General features: G+C 37.0%; 1 protein-coding gene across 2 annotated transcripts in view; it reads right to left on the reverse strand.

Annotated features, from left to right (window-relative positions):
• The window catches only part of LOC126475146 (cyclin-L1), a 70,228-nt gene that overhangs the window by 16,533 nt on the left and 28,582 nt on the right, over window positions 1-25,113 (reverse strand). For both annotated transcript variants that reach the window (XM_050102760.1, XM_050102759.1), the window contains exons 3-5: window positions 1,241-1,361; window positions 1,079-1,143; window positions 769-973 (exon numbers count right to left, since the gene is read on the reverse strand). In XM_050102760.1, coding sequence (XP_049958717.1) covers window positions 769-973; window positions 1,079-1,143; window positions 1,241-1,361 — 391 coding nt within the window. The remainder of the gene's footprint in view (window positions 1-768; window positions 974-1,078; window positions 1,144-1,240; window positions 1,362-25,113) is intronic.

Consider the following 25,113-nt stretch of genomic DNA (forward strand, 5'->3'; position numbering starts at 1 on the left):
CAGGCAAAAACTAATTCACATGATAAAAGACCTCCCAAGACACCTAAAACATTGTACAATTAAATAGAGGAAGTCTGACTGTCAGATAGGTGGCACAGAATCAAACATGTAGATACAAAATGACCATCTTAGTGACAAAAATCAAATACAAAGAATAAATAAAATTTTTAGGAAGTTGCAAGAACTATACTTCAATCAAAATAACAAAGTGATTGATAGTAGAGCATGGGAGGGGGCGATGTTAGTTAATATTTGTCTGTATACACAATATAACTGTGCCAGCAACACACTGGAAACACAATGTCCATCAACATATAGTATTGGGTTTACTTAGAAGGTGGAAAAAGTCCTAACACTCCTCTGTGCACTTGCACAACTAGTTTAGGGCACTCTGTTGAGCAGAATACTCATCATACATAAACCACACAAACCAGAAAAAGCAACACCACTGTTATATTACCGCTCATAAGCACTGTCTGCAACAAACTATGGCAACTGGTACCTGATTAGCAGAACAATATTGAAACAATGAGCATAACAGGAGGTGTGACCACAATTGTTCTCTGATTGCTTGTTAATTGGTAGCTGTCCTGTATGATACCCGCTACCATTCACTTTGTAATTCTGATCTGGGTATAACACCATATATCACCACATGAAACTGCTTAAACGTAACTGAAGCAAAGTTTAATAAAAAGCAGAGGTAAATCGAAATCAATTTATACTACAGGTAGTACTACTGGTCATCTATTTTCGTTTTGTTTATACCTTCTTGCGGGCATAGAGGCGTAAAATGCGCATACACACATCTTGAATGTCTTTTTCTTCAACACGGAACAGGCTGTACCAGGCTGGGGATTTTGGAAGTGGAATACCTAGTCGACGGGATGTTAGGTAAATGCAAGCACAAGCAACTGTCTCTGGCTGATACCGTACAAAGACATCAGTCCGCAAAGAATCATTCATGTAATTCCTGCAAAGAAACAATGGTGTGATCCTTTTTAGTATTCTGTAACAGTAACAAATTTAATAATAGATTAATATAACTCTATGAAAATGTGTGACAAGATATTCTTACCATGCCAACTGCATGAGAGTTTGGTGTTTTTCGAAGCACAGAACTTGCAGGTACATTACTATTAACTGAAAGAAGAAAAATATTTCATTATTTATACAATTAATGATGAAATATACCAATAATAATATTGAAAATCTTAAACTTTTACTATCACTTTCTAACCTTGTGAGGATGTTTTACATGAACACAGAAACCAAGCTCTTTTAACACTCTCCTTTCTGCCTTAATGACCTGAGTTTTGAGAGCTATATAATTCTGGTCCAGTATCATTGGCTGGATAGTCCTGTAACATACAAAAGCAACCAAACTCTAAGCAATAAATATTCCGAACTATAGCATGACAGCAACAGTTAAACAAAAAATTCTTTTCTCCAAAATAACATGAACACTTCTTCTGGTCTGTAGTAGGTTGTAACACACACATTGTGTAGTTGGATGAAATGCTTCAAATGTGCTGTAAACAGAACAGTGATTAATCATTATTAACTGGCATAGGACTTTAATGATGTGTAAATGCCAAATCTTAAATACTTACACATAACCTATAACCTAACAAAATCTTCTCTTTTGCTTGAAACAATAGGCTTTATACCATTAACTTTTTTGTGACAGCGACACCAAGGACAGTAATTAACTTACACAACAGTGTCAGAACTAAAAATTAATAAACAGAACAGTTTCCATCCACAAGGTGCTTTGCACAATTCTCTTTGAAAATCCAGAGCAAGTCCCCTAGCATGTTTCCTTCTGTACACAAACAGTACTTTACTGACAATAGTATTCCTCTGAGCCAACACCTTACCAAGTCTTAAGTTTCGTTATAATTGCTGCACACTTCCACTGAATTTCTTCTTTCTTCATTGTTGAACACTCAGACAACTTTTCTTGAAAAAACTCCAAAAGTACGCCAGTGAAGTACTGCATCACATCCATCAATAAATCAGCGGCTGATGTGGGAAAAGTTGAAAATTCACTCCCATAAATCGGCTTCTGATTGAGAAAGTCAAAACTTCACAGCGATGAATCAGTTTCTGACTGGGAAACAGTCAAAACTTCACAAGTCAATGTTTCTCTTAAATGTCAACAGCTTATGTTTAAGTTTCACAACATACCTAGTTCTACATACCTTTCACAAAAACCATCACACGCACCTTTGTTACCTGGTTTTGCACTATACACAAACTGATTTCCATTTTCCAAAAAGGAACTTTCATGTTCATTCAGAATATTCACTGCACTCTGTGGAATCTATTGGAAACTAGCTGTGGATAAAAGGTTAGCCCTCAATACTTACCAAAATAATTTCCACATGTATGGAATTACTGCTAAAACTACATTTTGCAATTTGAAGTGATTAACACAAACTTACATGTAGACTCAAAGTATTTTTTTTTTTTAAATAATTAGCAAAATTCTCAGAAGGAATCTTAACAACAGAGAAATTGTTAAACAGGGCAATACATTTTCATGTAGATCTTTCCTTACACTGGTGTTAAGTAACAAATACATACATTCTGGTGTACACTGTGGCCTTCTTTTGGAGACTTTTAGTGCCCTTTTCATTGCACATAGCAACTAATTTGCAGAATGTGACATTCAAACCCATTATTGTTCTGGGGAAACAATAACCAAGCCAACAGGTTTAAAGAGAAATCCACTGCAAGACAATGTGAGATATAAAGCTAATAGAAATATGTAAACACACAAAAAGTTAACAACTTATAACACTTCTTATAGTTAAATATGTTTTCAAATGTGATAAAAAATGTAGAGAAAATGATGGCAAAAGGAGAAAGAGCAAGTTTGAGGGGAAAGGAAGGGGGGGGGGGGGGGGAGGGGAAGAAAACATACAAACACATTTCATTTCTGTGGCTTACATTTGCACATTATGTCTTCCACAAGCATGGTTTGACCTATAATGTATACTTACCAACAGATCAGTTATTTTGTTTCAAAGAGCCACAATTTCCATAAAATGATGAAGGAATCGACTAAAAAATTCATTCTTTTCATTACATCACTCACTGTAATCAGTTTCTGTGACATTTTTGAACAATAATGGCAGCAAAGTGTTTGAACAGTTAATGAGTACACAGTTAAGAGTATTGTAGTACCACTTTATTTTAACCGTATAATAACTAAGACGATGATGATGATGAATTTGATCTGGCCCACTTGCAATCTCTCTAGTAGTCCACTTATGACACTATGTTGAAATGAAACAAAAGTTAGTGCACAACACGCATTATATGATTACAATGAAAATATGTACTTTGTAATGATACTAAAAGCAAAACAGACTACATCCTTACTGTTTGAACATCTTCCTGTAACATTAGACTGATTCACCTACATTCTTTTCTGGGTACACAATGGTACCTTTTTTTGCTTTTTAAAACTCCCAATGAGATAAGATCATTGAATTGCTGCAGTAACAGCAAAACTATTACATAACTCTAAGTGGGAGAAGATTAAGATTTTAGTGAATCTTTTAACGCTGTTTCTCATAATACTTATCCCTCTTCTAATTGAACCAAACTTATGGTTTTTTCCCCTTAGAATGCTTATCATACAATTATTTCATATATTTCTACATTCATGAACATTTGACAAATTTTGTTACTGGTAATTCAATAGTGTTTTTGTTTACCGTTGGCTGCCATGATCAAAAAGAAATGGAGCTCATTAGAGAGGGAGCACAAGCTCATATTTATTAAGTGAATCACCTGTGTACTTTACAAAGAAATCCTGATAACAACTGGCTAAGGCGATTTGTCGAAGTCATGGGAAACCTAGCTCCTGATGGCTGGACAATAATTTCTTGTGGTTCTCCCAACGAAAGTCTAGTGTTTTACCACCTAACCAATACCAGCAATAATTAAAAATTCCTGTATGGAGTCAGTACATACTCAAATAAAACCACATGGTTCCAGAGACTGTACCAAGTGTCAAATAGCTGTGATGCACATATGCAGACTGAACGGACATCGCTTCGGTCTGCATATCTACATCATAAATGTTTAACACTTGGTAAAGCCTCTGGAACCATATTGTTTTATTTGATCAAAGTACCTAGAACTGGATTTCAGGCAGGATCCCCTGTTTTGTTCAATGCTGATGTGCTATTCCAATATAGCTGGAGAGCCTCTGCAATGCTGTTCGAGTTTAGTGGGACTACGAAGCTGGCTGAGGCATAAATGGGAATTAAGATCAAGTCTGGGCTAGTCTGTGCAATCCTGTGCAATCGCGCAAAGCTACTCGGTCAGGGTAGAGTAGTGGTTAGAGTGTATCTGCCTAGCGAGCAGCTGACCCATGTTTGAATCCCGGTCATAGTATAAATTTTCATTCGTCACTTCAGTCTGCATATACAGGGTGTACATAAAGTCTGGGAACACTCAATTATTTATTGCACAAGAACCAAACACAATATATATAATTGCAATCCCAAAGAAAGCAAGTGTTGACAGATGTGAAAATTACCGAACTATCAGTTTAATAAGTCACAGCTGCAAAATACTAACGCGAATTCTTTACAGACAAATGGAAAAACTGGTAGAAGCGGACCTCGGGGAAGATCAGTTTGGATTCCGTAGAAATGTTGGAACACGTGAGGCAATACTAACCTTACGACTTATCTTAGAAGAACGATTAAGGAAAGGCAAACCTACGTTTCTAGCATTTGTAGACTTAGAGAAAGCTTTTGACAATGTTAACTGGAATACTCTCTTTCAAATTCTGAAGGTGGTAGGGGTAAAACACAGGGAGCGAAAGGCTATTTACAATTTGTACAGAAACCAGATGGCAGTTGTAAGCGTATAGGGGCATGAAATGGAAGCAGTGGTTGGGAAAGGAGTGAGACAGGGTTGTACCCTCTCCCCGATGTTATTCAATCTGTATATTGAGCGAGCTGAAAAGGAAACAAAAGAAAAATTCGGATTAGGCATTAAAATTCATGGAGAAGAAGTAAAAACTTTGAGGTTCGCCTATGACATTGTAATTCTGTCAGGGACAGCAAAAGACTTGGAAGAGCAGTTGAACGGAATGGACAGTGTCTTGAAAGGAGGATATAAGATGAACATCAACAAAAGCAAAACGAGGATAATGGAATGTCGTCAAATTAAATCGGGTGATGCTGAAGGAATTAGATTAGGAAATGAGACACTTAAAGTAGTAAAGGAGTTTTGCTATTTAGGGAGTAAAATAACTGATGATGGTCGAAGAAGAGAGGATATAAAATGTAGACTGGCAATGGCAAGGAAAGCGTTTCTGAAGAAGAGAAATTTGTTAACATCGAGTATAGATTTAAGTGTCAGGAAGTCGTTTCTGAAAGTATTTGTATGGAGTGTAGCCATGTATGGAAGTGAAACATGGACGATAACTAGTGTGGACAAGAAGAGAATAGAAGCTTTCGAAATGTGGTGCTACAGAAGAATGCTGAAGATAAGGTGGGTAGATCACGTAACTAATGAGAAGTTATTGAATAGGATTGGGGAGAAGAGAAGTTTGTGGCACAACTTGACTAGAAGAAGGGATTGGTTGGTAGGACACGTTTTGAGGCCTCAAGGTATCACAAATTTAGCATTGTGAGGGCAGCTTGGAGGGTAAAAATAGTAGAGGGAGACCAAGAGATGAATACACTACGCAGATTCAGAAGGATGTAGGTTGCAGTAGGTACTGGGAGATGAAGAAGCTTGCACAGGATAGAGTAGCATGGAGAGCTGCATCAAACCAGTCTCAGGACTGAAGACCACAACATATATATATATATATATATATATATATATATATATATAATAGAGGGAAACATTCCACGTGGGAAAAATCTCTTTCCTGATGAGGCAACAGTTTGTTGCGAAAGCTTGAATTTTGTGTGTATGTTTGTGTTTGTTTGTGTGTCTGTCGACCTGCCAGCACTTTCATTTGGTAAGTCACATCATCTTTGTTTTTAGATATATATATCCTACGTGGAATGTTTCCCCTATTATAACCACCCACACACACACACACACACACACACACACACACACACACACACACACACACACACACACACATATATATATATATATATATATATATATATATATATATATATATCATTTTGACGAGAAATCTTAAAAAGTTTTTTTTCATGTATGCCGCCACAGTGTAGTTTGGAAATTTGCCGATAGTCAGCGCTAGTCGCAAACATGGTGAGTTCAGGTGCAGAGCGAGCTGTTTCATGAAATGGCCTCCCCGATCACCAGATCCCACTCCGTGTGACTTTTTTCTGTAGGGACACATTGAAGATCTGATGTATGTACCGCCTCTACCATGTGATGTGGCAGAGCTCTGGGAGAGAATACGGAAAGCGACTGCTACAGTCGACAATGTCATCTAGGACGGGTATGGCAAGAATTTGATTACCGTATTGACATAAAAAAAATAAAAAATAAAAAAAAACTTTCCGAGTTTCTCTTCAAAATGCAATATGTATGACATTTGTACAATGTTTAGTTCTCGTGCAATAAATAATTTAAATAATTGAAATTGGTTGGTTGGTTGGTTGGTTTGGGAAAGGAGACCAGACAGCGTGGTCATCGGTCTCATCGGATTAGGGAAGGATGGGGAAGGAAGTCGGCCGTGCCCTTTCAGAGGAACCATCCCGGCATTTGCCTGGAGTGATTTAGGGAAATCACGGAAAACCTAAATCAGGATGGCCGGACGCGGGATTGAACCGTCGTCCTTCCGAATGCGAGTCCAGTGTCTATTGAAATTGGTCCCGGACTTTATGCACACCCTGTATATACACCAATATCTACTACCCCATTTCTTCTGTACTGAACACTGGTAATAGTCACTGAAACATGTAAGTAGCATGTCACAACAGTTTATGTGCTGCTCTTTGCGTGATGCACTGAAAGCAAATGTACACTGTTTAATAAAAGAATGTGTACTGATCAATTAGTTCTTGCATTAGTATTGGGATTTTCATTAACATTTCTATAACAACTTAGTGAAACCTCATGCCAACACTGACAAAATAATGGGTATATAGAAATATTTCTTAAGTAACAATGTATCTCAATCACCTTAAAAAGTTATATATATCTATGATTATATGTGTGTAAAGTACTCATGGAAATTATGAGAGTTGAAGGGGACCCAGATACAATTAGATACTCAGTTGGTACCATAGACACCTGTATAGTGATTCTAGTGGATGTGGAACACGGCAGAAGAACAAAAGTATGTAACTTATAAAAAATAGCTGATATGCTGATGTTTCTTGAGGGTGCTACATTCCATGGATTCAAGTTCATCTGAGGTGTTTGGAACATACTATTGTGCAAATGGCCATGCTTTTACAGGAATATCTGACAATTCATTATAGCTGCTGCAATAGACTGTAGACAACATTCACGGTAAGATTCTGAGTGTAAATAACATGGGTAGTGGAATAGGAAAAGGCAAGGAGATGCTATACTCCAATATTAAAACGCATTTTTCAGTACACAATTTTAGCCAAAAATAGAATAGCATTCTCTGCAACATGGGACAAAAAAATTAAAGTCAAATTTTGTAACACTGTATAATGCAGCACTTTTAAGAGATCTTCAAAAAGGTTAGTTATCAAATATAAACAATGGCAGGATGAAGCAGTATACTGAGTAACACTGTGGCATATTCATGCAACATAATCGTGCATCTTAATGCAGGAAGGTGATTCACGTTTCACAACTACCAGGGTGACACAGATAAGTGGTCACTCTCTGGTAACTACAGCTGTTAGGTCTCAAGGTACTTTATAGCAACGGTAATGAAATGGATATGCAAACTGATTTGAATACCATAACAAATGGCATTAAGTAACTAAAGGAAATGTCTCGACAGCCTCTGCTAATAAGCTGAATCCCTTTTTGCAATGTTACAAACTCCATAAGCAAATTAGTTTCAAATTCCTTTACTTTTTATTTAACTTTTTAGGGTCCACTTTATATTACACACAAAATACCTGGAAATCATACACATGTGCATATGACTAGTGTGAAGCCGCAAACATGACAGGTTCCCTTTTTCCACTTCACATTACTATTTATCAGATACATAACAGAAAGACAGTAACAGGTTCCCCTTATATCCTATACATTATTCTTTATCTGATATATTACACTGAAGCAGGAAACCTGAATGTGACAAACTGCAACACAGAAGTTCCTAAATTGTAAGGCACATTAAATGGAAAGCAAATGGATTATAATTATCATGTTGATTTCACAACTTTCAATACAGCCTTTTTCAGAAGTTCACATATCATATTTCTACAAAAATTCTGTAATGTGAGAAATTTGTCATACCAGTCATCACAGTAGTATCACATTGAAATCGGGTTCACCTGGCTATCAGACGAAAAAATTTCTAGCAATGTAGTAAGCACAAAAAGTCTAAGTACCGATCACCTAGCTTGAGGGCAAGGAATTTTTCACATCTACTTCAGAATAACATGATTTAATTTGCTTTGAAGCATCCCATTGCAGAGAGGCAGTACAGCAACCAGAAAGACATGTTACAGACAATAATTTCCAGTAAATTCTTCTGTAAAATAGCTGCCTTCTTCAGTAAGTTGAGGAAATGTGAAGTTCAACCCAACAGATACAAATATTCCATGGTTTAGTCTCGTGAGTATGCATGCAATTATCTTACTAATGAGTAATGGAAGCTAAAAAATGGATCTGAGCACTATGCGACTTAACTTCTGAGGTCATCAGTCACCTAGAACTTAGAACTAATTAAACCTAACTAACCTAAGGACATCACACACATCCATGCCCAAGGCAGGATTCGAACCTCCAACCATAGCGGTCGCTTGGTTCTAGACTGTAGTGCCTAGAACCGCACGGCCACTAGGGCCAGCTAATGGAGGCTACATCAACACAACAGAAATAATGTAAAAATCAAAATGTTACTGAGATGGGACAATTAAAGAGTCAGAAACTTCCCTTAAAGATCAGTCTTCAATGTGTATAGTTTTAAATATCATTTACAAAAGGGTATAAAGCAAATATCGAATCAAACTTACTCTGAAAACCTAAATTTGGAAATTTACACCCCATAAGAGTACAGATGAATCAAATGTGATTGGTTAAATGAGAACTACTCATAGTTTAAATAAATACAAATGTTTCTGCGACAACAGATAGTTACAAGCACTGGAACAAACAGGTGAAAATGTGGAGGAAGTGATAAGGCTGGAATACGACGTTTTGGTTAATACTGTTCTGGATGGCAATACTTCTTACAACATACAGGATTCACTACTCTTGGTTGAAGTAAGTCGTTAAGTACCTATAAACTTTACCACATATCAAACCATTTTTAGCTACAATACATCCGTGATGAATAGTAGATCATAAAACAATGATTGCGGAAAAGGAGGCTCAAAAGGACAATCTAAAAAGTATATTTTAACAACGATATAATATTTATAAAATCAGTTCATATTTAACTACCTGTCAGCTGCATTATGAAAAACCACTTTTGTTATACGAGTTACAATGAAGTACTTTTTCACCAAGTTTGATTACATCAGAACAGTTGTGCACAGCAACTGTGGTATATTTCAAAAAAAGGAAAAGGAATATCAGCAATCAGCTGCAAATCTGATCTGTATTTTATTGCAGACCTTCATTTCAGCAACTGAGTAGCTACCTAGCTACCTTCAGTATGTTAAAATCGAGTCACGTACACTTGTCAAGTTTGTGATAACTCGTTACTACTAACAGGTACAGAGACAGACTGTAATTCAATCTGTCTACATACCTTTTGGAGTCTTATAGTAACGTGTTGTCACAAGCTTGATTAGTCTGTACGAGTTGGTCTTCACGCACTGAAGATTGCTACCCAATAGCTGAAATCTACATCTGCAATACAAAGCACATTTGCGACTGACTTCCAAATGCCTTCTCCTTCTTGAAGCATTTTTTCCTCTCTGTTCTTCCACAGTCATCAACTGGTATCAATCATCAGAAGTTTCATAAAGGGAGAGCGCATGCAAATGCATGAAATTTATTAAAGTAAAGAGTAAGTCAAAAAGTAAAGACAATTTTTTGAAAAGAAATTTTTTATTGGAAAAAGAAATTGCAACCAACAGAACTTCTCAGCATAATCTCCCCCAACCACTATGTATTTTGCTCATCCCTTGAAAGACACTCTAATTATAGCCTAGAAGCAGCTTTGTGGCACTGTGCACAACCACTTATGTACTGCCTCCACAACCACGTCATCTGACAAACATATGGATTCACACAGGTGATCCCACGCCGGACCAAAAAGGTGGAAATCGATTACAGCTAGGCCAGTAGTGTAAGGTCTTGTTTCAGCAGCTTAAAACCGTAATTTTATATGCACTTTATTGTTTCTCAAGCTGAAGCAAAATCAAAATTACAACTTTTGAAAGCCTTTGTTCGAATTGTGGGTTTCATATCTCACTGTAGCTGCCAATCTTCTCTGTTTGCCCCTAGCAGAGTAAGTACTCAGCAATGGGCCATTTACATAACACAATGCTGTCATTATCAACAATCTTACAGAAACTTTGCTTTTCGTAATTTTTTTCTGTAGGTGGTGAAGAAATCTTGCTCTGTGGTTTATAGTGATGGAGCCACATCTCACCAACGGTTACTATGTGACTGAGGAAGTCTCCTCTTCCGTCTTTGAAACATCTTAAATGTAATTTCAATATTTCCGTATGTTCCTGTGTGAGAGTCAGTTGACATGGTTCCCAACAAGCACAACTCTGTGACTGTTTAGAAATTCATAGACAGTTGTAGCTTTGACTCAGTTGCTTCACTGGTCCTATGTTTTCAAAACGCTAACCGGCCTGAACACTTTTCATTGCAATACACACATATGTCCATATTTAAAGCATTTCAGCTACCCATAAATTTTTCATTCACTAAAACAGCTACCACCATACTGCAGTCGCATCTGTGAATACGTTTCTAAGCTGTAGTTCCTTCCCCATAAATAAATTTAATCACTTCCGTCATGGGGCACTATTAAAAAAAATGTTCTGAAATCACCATGAATAGAGCAACTCACTGAAGCAACACAGCTATTACAAAAAAACAACAGTGTGATTAAGATAAGGCATGCTATTGTTGAATCAGTCATGTCCACTTATGAGGTAGGAAAAAATTGCCTTTACTTACCGACTTGCTCTCGTATCTTCTGACATGTCTGATTTAGAGAAATCACACAACTGACTAAATTTTTAAAATGTAGTATATACATATCAACCATTCCAGCATTACATTTACAATGTAATGCACGCATGCAGTGCGTGCCGCTCACATGCGCGCACGCAAAACACAGTTTACTATCTCTATCTTAAGGCTAATCTTGGGACCCGCTACAAGAATTTTGTTACAGTTTTGGTTAGAACACTGACTGATTTACAAGGAAGGTTTGTGTAAATAATCTATGCCAGACATGTCATCTGGCCATAGATACTTCATGATCCCACGCAAAACTGGTATGGGTCGATCGATGGCTCAGTCTACAATAGAAGTAGTTAGGCCTGCAAGAGTAGTACGTCAACTGAAAAGTATTTGTTGCATAGGTTAAGAGGAAAATAAATCAAATAAAAGGTTGGCAGTTTCAATGGGAAAGACAATGCATTGATTTCAGAAGGTCAAAATTAGAGAATGTGAAGCTGGACTACTTCAGTGAATAATTAGATTTTCCTACATGGCAAGCAGTGTGAACAGTAGATGCTCCAATCACCTGAAACACTTATGTTCTTGGCACTTTCACACAAAATTTAAGCAAGCTATTGAACACAATCAAGCAGTTACTTGACACCACACTAAATACTAACCACAATTGGCAACGAAAAATGCAGAAATGTGCAACATTTTGAAGCTCCAATTTAAAAACTAAACTGACATCAGCTTTGTGAAGAGTATTTTCAAGGGGTTATAAACAAGATGCAATAACATTTTTTCCCCCCTACACCACACAATCTGCCTCCCCATTGCAAATTTGTCTATTTCATATACTCTATTACAGTGTGTTCTCTTCTATACACACATTAAAACTAATTCACTGATTTTTTGATTTCAGGGAAGTTATTTCATGGTACCCAATTAACTATATTTGAAATTTGTTCAAATACAAAAGAAGTGTGAGCTCTCAGAACTCACAACCTTGTGAGAGGTGTATGAAGCTTTACTCATATGAACAATGAGCCTACACCACACGTGTGCCATAATTAAGATTAAATTAAAAACATGTTCAGTGATTTCATGTTTCCTCTCATATTTAAAAAGCTTTTAAAATGAATTCAACTGGCTATGATGTTTAATAACTGCATGTCAAACACTATAGAAGCTGACCAGATACTTCATTCCTAATAGTAATGTTTCCTAGTATCGTCATATTCCTGTTCTAGTAACAATATAAAAATAAGATGTCTGAGCAGTTTGAAGTCTACTTTTCTAAACTTTCTATTAATATCATGGAATACATATTCTCAGTCTTCTGCAGCTCCATCTATGCCCCCCTCCCCCCTTTTTGACAGGACCAGATCCTATTATCCCTCCAACAATGAAAATCTGAATGTGCTATGGAAAATAATCGTGAACAGACAACACACCGAATAACCTGGGAAAGTGGTTGGTGGAATTGTAGGAGCGCTCTACTCATCTGCCACAGTGGTTCATTTTACACTAAAAAATTAGCTGGTTGTAATAAATTCACTAAATTAGAAGCTTTGTTGTTGTAAGGTGGAAGGTTGGTGTAGAGAAGTACTAAAAAACAAGACTTAATACTGTTCTTAAAATTTTTGGCCAACTTTTGGAACTGTAGGATTCCCATTTTGTAAACTGCCAAACAACTTCATCTGAAAACGAAGATCAAACTTTTCTAAAAATTCTGTGTATTTTGTGAATATACTAAATAATATCTGAAGATAATGATGTGCTTTTGCCTGAAGCAGCAACTCAATTATGATACCACAGAATGAAAGTGTAATGAAAACATCTGAGGCATTGTTAATAATCCACACAGACAGAGTTATATTATACAGTAAACTGGATAATGCACAAAGAAAATTATTAGAAGGTATTAGATGAGCATTAATACAATGTGCCGAGTATGAAGAGTAATTTGGGAAGATCAAACACTGATCTGCAATAGAATGAATAAGAAATACAAGAATATTGAATCAGAAAGCATAAAAGAAGAAAGCAGGGAAGAAAAATGTTCCAAAAGAGCTACAGTAACCAAATCATAATTAAATGACTGAAAAGTTAAAAATATAGTGAAACTCACTGCTATGAAAAATGTTTATTTCAAATGAATCTCTAATGAAACTAAAATATTTGTAACAGAGATTAAGGAAAAAAAATGAAGAAGACAAGATATAGTGGGATTACAACAGTCCTCATAAGTATTCATTAATTAATTGGATAGATAAAAAATCTACCCACCATGCAGCAGCAGAACACACATATAAAAGATGGCTGTAATTGGCAAGCTTCTTCAGGATAAAGGGTTGAAGGGGAAGGAAGAGAGGTGAAGCAAAAGGACTGAAGAGGTCTAGGAAAAGGGGTACGTTTCGGAAAAGTCGTCCAGAACAGCAGGTCAAGGGAGTTCTCAGGTTCTAAAATCTCGTCCGAAGCGGTCCCCAACAATCAGTCTTTCCTTCTCGTCCCATACGGAAAGTCTCCCCAAGCCGCCGTTCTGGGAGAGTTTCCTAAAATCTATCCTTTTCCTACACGTCTCCAGTCCTTTTCCTTCACCCCTCTTCCTTCCCCTTCTGCCAATTACAACCATCTTTCGTGTGTGTTCTGCCACCACTTGGTGAGTAGATTTTTTATCTATCCAGTTAAATTGGTCAATAATTGATTGTTTTCACTGTTATAAGTATTCATTAAACAACATCAGAAAATCTGTTTTCATATCACAACTGTCAAATATTAGCTTTTAAAGAATCTAGTGTGATTTAAAAGCATCGAAGTGTGTATGCACCTATTTCGTTATCACTCCATTATAGACACACACTAGTGACTATACAGAAAACGAATAATTAACATTAAATTATACATGCATCATAAATGAAGTTCATATTAAATTCTCAAAATCATTAACATGAGATCACAAAATTTAATTATTGATCACACTGTGAGCTGTACTTGGTATGTACAGTGCATTATGTGCATTCAATAAACATTGTCATGCATTAACTTTATAAAGGTCATTATCTTGCAGCAGACTTACTTACACTCAACCTGTTGGCACAACTACATAAACTTATTTCAACATCATAAATTTAATGACTAAGCTTCATGCTGAAATTCTCTGCCACCTTTTTTCCTTACAATATTACAGACTAAATATTACATAAAAGCAGCAGAGATGAACTAGCCATTCTTGAATGATTCAGATTATTAAATTGAGATCCTTTTCTTACATTGGATCAAGCATAATGAAGCATCACTACAAACCTAATCACCAGGCAACTTCTCACTGACAGAGTAGTAAGCGTTAACGTCTATATCATTATTATTTTTGTTATGCTACTGATGATTTAACATCATGTGCACACAAACTAATGTTAAAATTGGAATGCCCATTTTCTATAATGGGTTATCAAAATAAGAGAACAAAACATTCTTGTTGAATATCTATTGATTACCCACTCACGTTAAAGATCAAAAATTTCCTAGATAAAGCCATGTTGCTCTCAAGAAATTGCCAGAAAGCAAAATGAATAAAACACACAACAGCTCCTAACTTCCTATTTTAATTCTAGTATTTGATTTTCCTCCATGTACTAGGAAAGAGGAGGGGGGCCATCAAAGTAATGTACAAGATTTTACCATAACCTCACTCAAGATATGCACTTTTAACAGAAATATTCCAAATGTTATGGCAGTTTCTAACTATAACCCAAACCAAATACAAAACCACAGGTGTAGTGGGCAAAACATCAAATGTCATTTCATAGCAACCTGAGTACTACAGAGCATAGTAATAATCAATATAACTTCATGAACTGATGATAATGTGCACTTTTGACATAACATTAACGTCAAATTCTGTCCAAGTCATTCTTAGCTTCCCTGCTATCATACAACAATGACGCTTCTGCAAATTGTGTGTGTGTGTGTGTGTGTGTGTGTGTGTGTGTGTGTGTGTGTCTGAATGATATTTACATCTGCTGAGAAGACAATATGACAATATTTTCCTTTATTACATCTCACAATTACCAGAATAAAATGTCGAGTCATAAAGTGACAATACTGACTGGAAGAAGCAGTAAGAATATTAAGATAAGGGAGGGCCAAATGTATGCTTAAAACCACTGTGATGAGCGGGTGGAATGGTGAGATAATAATTAATTCAATAAGAACAAGTATTCCTTCCCTTGTTCAAAGATATATGTAGTTACTGAAGATGAATTCTCCATTAGATCTTCTCTCGAAAACCAAATGCTACTGCCATTCGGTGAGTGGCCTCCTTTGCTCTTAAACTATTTATACTCTTCCAGAACTCTCATTATTATTACTCATGAATTTCATATATTGCTTAGGCCCATTGTCACGTAAACCTAGCTTCTATATTTAATATTTTGCCAACCATGTTATGCGATTCTTCTTCCAGTTACGTCTTTTTGCTCTGTGATACGAAAAATTGAGCAAGTACTTTACTGAAAGAATAAAAAGATACAGCAAGTCACACATAGACATCACTGAGCAGTGAGATGGAAAAGCCTGGGTCAGTCCAAAAGTGTCACTACTAAGAACATTTAATATCACTTCTCGAAGTGAGCAACAAGTAAAGAATATAAAGTGATAAAACAGCTCATCATTGCTATAGAGCAGGACATGGAAGCAAGATGATTAGGGTTTCCGAAGAATAACGGGTTGTCAAGGGATGAAGTGTAAGTTCATCCACTGGACAAGGATACAGAAGAAAATTGTCTGTCATGACATTCTACAGTGACTCAAGGAGAACAGTGAAAACTCCAATCTGGATAACGTAACCATTGAATTATTTCACTAGAGAACAATTGGACTTTGGAAGCAAGATGACTCATCTGGGGAGGAAAATGTGCTGTAACAGACATTCTTTCAAAAAAAAAAAAAAAAAAAAAAAAAAAAAAAAAAAAAAAAAAAAAAGTGTGGTTGCAATTTCTGAAACTGCAAATCTCTCTTATTACATAACAGAAATGTGCAACTGTTTGACTGAATTAGTTCTCAAATCAAATGCTAAAAATTGTTACTCCTAGCAATTTTTTCATCATTCTATCTTCTGGAAGCACTCCACAGTTATTATTATTTTTGCACTAAAGGAGACAAATATTTTGGTTATCAGAAATCAGAAAGAAAATTTTCAACCTTTCACTTATTCAACAAGTAACTAGAATACTACTTACCATTAAGAAGACATGTTAAGTTGCAGACAGGCACAATTAAGAGACACTTACATATAGCTTTCAGTAACAGCCTTCATCAATAAAAAAGAGACACACACCATTCACACCACATGTGCACACAATCACCAACTCCAGCATCTCAGGTCAGAATGCAATATCACGAGGGATGGAAGCAGCAATCTGGAGGCCATGGAGAGGGGATGGTGGGGAGAGAGACGAATGCTGTCTGGTGGAGTGTGCAGGGATTAGGATGTCAACAGAGACAGTCACGGGGTTGTGAGACAGGGATGTGGAGTAAAAAGGAGCACAAAAGGAGAGGAGCGAGGAAGACAGGTGGATGCATTGGCAGACAGCTGCAAATAAACTGGGTGGGTGACAAGAATGGGGATAGAGGGATTGGAGGCTGTTGGATGGAGGGTGTGGGGACAGTATGTTACCGTAGTTTGAGGCCAGAATAATTACAGGAGGGAGAATGTGCTGTAAAGTTAACTCCCATCTGTGCAGTTCAGAAAATCTGTTGGTGGAGGGAAGGATTCAGATGGCTTAGGTAGTGAAGCAGCCATTGAAATCAAATATGTTGTTTTCAGCTGCATGCTGTGCCACAAGGTGGTCTACTTTGCTCTTGGCCACAGTTTGGCAATAGCTGTTCATCCTGGTGGATAGCTGGTTGGTAGCCATACCAATATAAAAAGCTATGCAATGATTGCAGCAGGGCTGATAAATGACATGGCTGCTTTCACAAATGACCTGGCCCCTGATAGAGTAGGATAAACCTGTGACAGGACTGGAACAGGAAGTGCTGGGTGGCTGGATTGGGAAGGTTTTGCACCTGGGTCTTACACAAGAACATGATCCTTGTGTCAAGGATTGGGAGTGGCATAGGGATGGACTATGATGTCTTTGGGTGGGCAGTGGAACACCACTTTAGGAGGGCTGGGGACATCCATAACATCCTAGCCCATCCCTATGCCATTCCCAATGCCAACCCCTTGCCATAAAGACCAAATCCTTTAGGAAGAGCCAGGTGCAAAACCTGCCCAATCCACCCAATCAGCACTTCCTATTCAAGTCCTGTCACATGTTTATCCTACCCCATCAGGGGATGGGCCACCTGTGAAAGCAGCCATCTTTTTATGTTGGTATGACTACCAATCAACTGTCCACTAGAATGAATCGCCACCACCAAACTGTGGCTAAGAGCAAAGTAGTACAACATGCAGTTGAACACAACACATTTGATTTCAATGGCTGCTTCACTACCTGAACCATCTGGATTCTTCCCTCCACTAACAGCTTTTCTGAACTGTGCAGATGGGAGTTATCCTTACAACACATTCTCCACTCCTGCAATTATCCCGGTCTCAATCTATGGTAACATGCTGTCCCCACACTCACCACCCAACAGTTCCCAACCCCTCTACCCCCAATCTCATCTCCCACCGTGTTTATTTGCAGCCCTACGCCAATGCATCTGCCTGTATTTCCCTGCTCCCCTTCTTTTCTCGTTACCTCCCTGCCTCCCAACTCTTCGCCTGTTGACATTCTAGTCCCTGCACACTCCACCAGACAGCATTCGTCTCTCTCCCCACCCGTAAACCATCCCTTCCCTTCCTTTCCCTGCCCCCTCCAGATTGCTGCTTGCATCCCGCATGACGTTGCATTCCAGCCCGAGATGCTGGAATTGGCAGTTGTGTGTGCATAATGTTTGCTTGCTTGCATGTGTGAAAGGTGTGTGTGTGTGTGTGTGTGTGTGTGTGTGTGTGTGTGTGTGTGCGTGTGCGCGCGTTTTACTTATGACTGTGACCGAAAGCTATATGTTCGTGCCTTAATTGTGCCTATCTGCAACTTGACGTGTCTTCTTTACAGTAAGTAGCAACCTGCCATTTCCTAAATTCTTGATATGCACACCTGGAACTTCCATTGTTAGGAGTAAATAGAGTACATTTACAAAGATGAAGTCCAGTGACACTGCAAGCAAGTAAATTTTGTGTTCTCCATATCTTAACTTCGAAGAACAGTTTTCTTTGGAATTTCTGAAGATGACACAACTACACCTATGCACTTAAAACACTGAGTGTTACAACATCACTCATTACATGGATTAGTAGTCATAGTTATGTATTGATATTTGCACAGTATTTGTTGTAGGTAGTCACTATCATATTAATGACTTTCACAAGCCAAGCTTTCATCATTTGATTTTCTTAACTTCTCAATCCTCAGTTTATGGATGATTTTGACTATACACCTGTATTCAACTGAAGAAATCATTTATACAGTCCTCCTCCAGTTACTGCTAGTCACACAAAGCAATAGGTGCTATTTACATGTCTCTATAGCAAACTTCAATTAAAATGCTATTATTTGCACTTGTAATTATTCTTGTTTGGTATGAGTAGTCAACACATTTTAATCACACACTTGTCCATCTCCGTAGATGGAATGGTAGTAGCTACAGTAACCTGGGTAAGGAGCACCAATGTTCAATCTTTGCACTGAATTGATTTAGTCCTTCCACTACATGTTTTGTAATACAACTTCAGGTGTCTATTCACAAAAATGAAGACCACATAACTATTTGCCAATCAAGAATCAATTGGGATTTAAAAAGGTCACTTATGTTTCCAAGAATGCAATGCTGAAGTGTGTACTTTGAGCCTGCAATACAGATACATAATTCAAGACAACGATAATCACAAAACTTTTTAAGAAACAGCAATTTAAATTAAAAATTAACCATACAGAAGTTAATAAAATAGAAATCAAAACCTTAGACACACAAATCTACAGCAGTCCATATGGAATGTTGAAGATTCATATTTCTAAGATTATGATTGCAATTTCTATTTTGTTTGAAAGAAGTTTTGTTATTGTTATTGACTTAAATGATCTATTTATGGCAAGTTTAAAAATACTGCCATTAGCAACATACCTTGGCAGTACATTCAAGCTTGTAACCTAAAAATTTCTCTTACATGCAAGTGGCTCTTTTATATCCTAAATGATTCTTTATTGAGAACCATATAGTTATGTTGTCTTAGTCTTGTGAACAGATACGTGAAGACTTAAGACATGTTCTGAAATGTGTAGTGAGAGGAATAAATTAATTCAGTGATTACAGTCAAACATTTTACTACCGCCCACAACATTTTACGTTAATCCTCTCACCCATCTCCAAAACGTACACACATAAAATTATCTTAGCAGATGAGATAGCCACTGGAAACATTAACAATAAATACACACACCATTACAAACCTGATTGCCCAACTCCGTCTATCAAGTTGCCTGGAGATTTAGAATTTGTAGTGTTTATTTTTTGTAAATCAACAAAACAATATTAGATGTAGATTGAGAGAGAAAGATCGAGAGATTAAGATTAGCAGAGCGCTTGATTCTCTCGTTGTGGACCACTGGGGGTGCAGAACTGAAGAGCCAGCAGGCGTGGCCCTAGCCAAACACCCCCGCTACCTGGGGTGGGCGCGCCAACTCACCAGCAGACCAACATCTGTGGAAACGAAGTACAAAAACACTCTGAGCAAAGGTATGGTTCTTGCGGCTTTTAGTGGTCCCCCCTCCCTTCCCATCTACATAACCAGTTGTGCCAACCACTCAAATATAAGAGGTCTACTGGTATAAGATTTCTTCCTTCCAAATAAAAAAACTGAGAGAAAATTTGTTCAAATAAAATTGATGATAGTAATATCAGTAATTTGATCTAGTAGCAGGAAGGAAATAATGTGGGACGATATCTTTCACTATGTAGATTCAGTGAAAATTCTGCTATTCATTACAAGCAATACTCAATGCATCACAAATATTAAACCTACAGTATGTGATTGGCACCACTGTTTCTGGTATGATGAAAGGGGAAATAACTGATTGTGAAGAAAGAACCCAAGGCAATTCATACTTCACATAGAAATTACATTACTTTTAAGATATTGGTATTTTCCAATCCTAAAAAAATTAACAATAACCTTACAATCATTTCATTGTACCTCACTTGGAACACCATTACTCTTGAAATCATTTTGTGTACCAACAGTGCCATAACAAAGGAATGAAATTTGTCCGACAATAATATCATGGATGAAAGCTTCAAATCAAATCATCCCACAACACTTTTCTCTCCTCTCATTGCCTTTGTTTTACATTTTTAATGAAAATACCAATATCCAAACATGAAATATGAAGGCTCTTATACTTTTAAGACACCTAACTGCTAGAATTTAAAGTATTTCTTTATGTACAGAAAACATATGATACATTAATACACAGTAAAAAAAAAAGACTGCAAAATGTTATTGCCATATTATTTGGGGTCATCTGCTATATGAATGATCACTAAACTAATTAGAGATTTAAACAAATATTGATTAAATACAACTATTATAATAATTCATTAAGTGTTGACTAAGTCTACACTAATATTAACAAAATAATGGTATTATGAGTGTGCAAACACAATTCTGTAACAACAAAATAAGATGTTATGATGCAGTGAAGTATGTTTACAATGCAACCAAATGGCGAAATATGCAGAGATATTTCTTATGAAAAAAGGCAGTTACGGAATTACTCTGGAATTAAATTTAACAGAAATACTGTAATTTCGAAAGTGATGCAGAGGATCACATATCCACTGATTTCACATCTGTTCACATGTAACTGCGCTGTGTGTGGAAATCCACTGAACACTGGTGTCATGTGCAGCTACATTCTTTCATGGATGGTGTACTGAAGAGACAACTGACACTACAATGACAATTACACCCCCAAGGTTTACAACTAGGTGCTTGCAATGTGCACGAGGGAGTTTCAAACCCCTCAGATCATCTCTTAACTAAACAGTGTAAATTAACGAAAGGGAGGAAAGTGGACACAAACTATGCAAATTTCACTGTTTTACAACTTGTAGCACTTGGCAACAGAAAATTGCACCACATTTGTACATTACTACGAAAGAGACAAATTTAGTGCAGTTTATATTACAATATCTTATAATCCGAATACTTTATATCTCGAGAGCAAATCATTAAAGGCAATTTTAATTATGTTTCTGCACAGTTAAAATGTACTGGCCTGGCAAGATGAGACAACTTCCAAAGCACATTAAGCATTTGAGCCAACTATTAGAACACAAAAGAGCAATAACTTCATATTTTAAAGTAAAAATATTTCAAACAATAACAGTGAGACTGCTGAGAACTATAAAGACATTTCCTCGTGAGGGCACTGCCAAAAATTAGGAAAAAGATGTAATATAAAGCTAACTGTGCCTGCAGAAAATGAACAATAAGTGAGAAACAACATAGCAACATAGATGTTGCTATTTATCCCCTTATATTCAAACTGCCCATAACTGAATATAAGTTTATGTAATCAATAAGAATATTTTTATATGAAGATTTCCACATTCTGCTAAAATGTTACCGAAGTTGACACATTTCTATGCGGTCAATCTCAACCTGTCTGCTTCATAAATCACATTAAAGTCTCCATGTTTTATCAGTCTAACCTGAATCTGTATTTCAGTTAGCAAAAATTTTCATTCCTTGTAACACATCAACTGTTTTATATCTTTGCAAACACCCTCTGCATCATGACTTCTTCACATAACCAATATATCCCGACATTTGATATGAATTCCTGCATAAAGATCTTCTCCAAACCCGTCCCATGTATTACAGTCCTTAGCTATCTATACACATACATGTTGCTCCTTCACATTTTCAAAAGACCTCTCAGTTGTGTCATTGTCTCTGTCTTCTCTTGTCTGGAGAAAAAACTAATTTGCTTGACAATAGCACTCCAAGTCATCTTCTTGTTTCAACTATTTATTTTGCTGTACATCTAGCCACTGCTAAATAAAAAAAGAATCTTCAACTGGTTCTCTAACTAAATTGTAAATTTTTACAATTTTGTTCCTGAGCTGTCAATTAAATGTTACTTTTGTTTTATTACAACTAATTATCAGGTCCACTTTCAATGCCAGCAGTTAATGTACATGATACACGTATATCCCACTTGCATTTACTTCTCATTTTGCTCCGTTTAGGAATCTAAAGGCTTACTCCAGAAAAGTTGCAAATTTTGTGATGTGGAATCCTTGCTTGACCCTGCCCTCAGTTTATCACTATTCTGATGAAGTCTAATGAGAGCTGTAGTTCTAACATTCAGATTATTATCATAAGCTGAATTGATGCCTTCTTTTTCAAGAACTGCAAGTGCAACTATTCTTAAAACTGAGTAAAACGCTCTCTCATCCTCTACGAATCTCATACAAAGTGGTAATCCATACTTCTCCTCAACTTTATAATTTCATTCACAATAAGCATGTGGTTCATTTCACTATAGCCATTCTAATGCCAGTTTCTCCCTTTACCTTATTAACATATGTTTCTCTAGCCATTTGGGCCCATTTTAGTAAATAACCTGTAACACAGAGAACGCTGATATGTCGATAGTTATAATCTCATTTTGCTCTTATCACACAGAAGTATAGAAGTTATGGGGTACTATTTTCTTCCACAGTCATTCTGTGAACAATTTTGAAAGTTCCTTTTGTTTTACTTGGATGTCAACTTTAATCATTTCTATTGCCTTCCTTGTTTTAATCTCTCAAAATGTTCTGTACATCTCATCTGGTATTATTCCCTTATTTCCCTTATTAACTATATGTGCTTCAGGTTTACCTTGAACTATAAAACCGCTTACAAATATCTCAGAATATTTTTAAAATTTTCTCTCAGTTATTTACCCTGCTATCGCATTTGATGAAATGTGGTGTCCAAGCGTCCATTTACACATTCCTTTTCGCACATACAAGAGTCTGCAGAGTTGTGTCTACTGTAAAAATTAGCTACCTCACAATGCACCCAACCAAAGAAAAGTCTACATCTGTGACAAAGTGCCAGCAATGACATACAAATGTTGCCAACAGAAGCTGCTTTCATGTGGTGATGGTAGCTGCAGCTGCTCACTTCACAGCTCCTGCAGCACATTGACAAAGTGATTTTGAGAAGGCGGAATACGACTTATTGCAAAATCTGAGCATATTTTACATCACTACACTATTAAGTTGCTAAATCAACACTTAACTTCCTGTTAAAAATTATATTTCCTGACAACTGCAGTTTGAAATGCAAAAGCAAATAAAATTTTCACAACAAATTATCAGTCGATTTTAGCAACCTAATAAAGCAGTGTTATGAGATGTGCTCAGAGTTCACATAATGCTCACAGGTCTCCTGTGTAGCTTGTATCACATTTTAAGCCACTTGGTGCAAAGAACATGAGCATGTCTTAACTGAATAATATGAACTGAAACCCTGTCTTGACAGCAGAAGTAAAGATTATAACAAGAAAATGTGTGATACAACATTTAAAAAAAAGTATACTTCAAATTACAATAATGTAGGAAACAACAATGGATGAAATTTTAAAAAAAACGTGAATTCACAGTATTGTCAAAAAAGAGAAATCACTGACACCTCGAAGAGCAGTGTTACTGGCACTGACGTTTTGGTGAACTTCCATTCACCAGTTCCATGGAATCTTTGACTAGCCAATAACTTCTAAGAAAAAGCAACTGCTTTTCTCATCACAGGGTCTTATGTTAATTTCTGTTGTACAAGGCCCAATAGTAATTGATAACTACCCTTGCTCACTGACAATTTCAAACTGAGTATTCGTCCCCTAAGAGAAATTATTTTCAAAGAAATGTCATGTTTCCCCTCTTCCCTGCCTGTTCATCTATATTTTCAGCCATAACAACTGTTTTCTTCTTAAAATGTTTTCACTGCTATGGCATGTAACGCAGCAGCCCCAGAGAAAGCAAAAATAACTGATTTCCTTTAAGTGCTCGACACCTCTATACCTTGCTCTAAGTGTATGCAACAGGCTCCACTGATGTGCACTTTGAGGAGTGTGTAGCCACATCCAACTTTTATTGTTTATTTTAGTGCACACTTCAAGGAGTATGTAATTAATGTGCACTAACGTAAGAGTGGGTCAGCGGCTAAATGTCAGGTGACTAATCCAAAAGTTTAGGCTTCAGTTCTCAGTTGTTCATAAGTTGTGGTTTTTTTTTTTTTTTTACACCTCAGGCAATGATATGTTAATGATAAAGTACAAAATCAGAAAATGGAGAACCACAATTGAATGATGGCAACATTACGAAAAGGACAGATTCCTCCTCCTCACAATAAGGACGGCATATTAAATTGCAGACTGGCATAACAAAATGACTGCCATACATTTGAGCTTTCAGCGAAAATGCCTCCTTCTAAAGTACAAAACACACACACACACACACACACACACACACACACACACACACACAAACCACTATCTCTTGCCAATGCACCTGATGTGAGAAGCAATCTGTGGGTGGTGGGGACAAAGAGGAGGTTGTGGTGGTGAAGGGGCAGGGATAGCGGGGTAGGGGTAGGGGTAGGGGTAGGGGAGGTTGTAGTGCTGCTTCTGGGAGCATGAAGGGACATGTCGGGGACAGGAATAAAAGGCTGTGTATTGCACTACGGGGAACAAGGAAGGGGACTGGCAGGTGAAGAACAGGGACAAGCGAAGGTTGAGGCCAGGGGGAGGGGGGTTA

The sequence above is a fragment of the Schistocerca serialis genome, chromosome 4 (genome assembly GCF_023864345.2).
Source record: "Schistocerca serialis cubense isolate TAMUIC-IGC-003099 chromosome 4, iqSchSeri2.2, whole genome shotgun sequence".
Lineage (NCBI taxonomy): Eukaryota > Metazoa > Arthropoda > Insecta > Orthoptera > Acrididae > Schistocerca > Schistocerca serialis.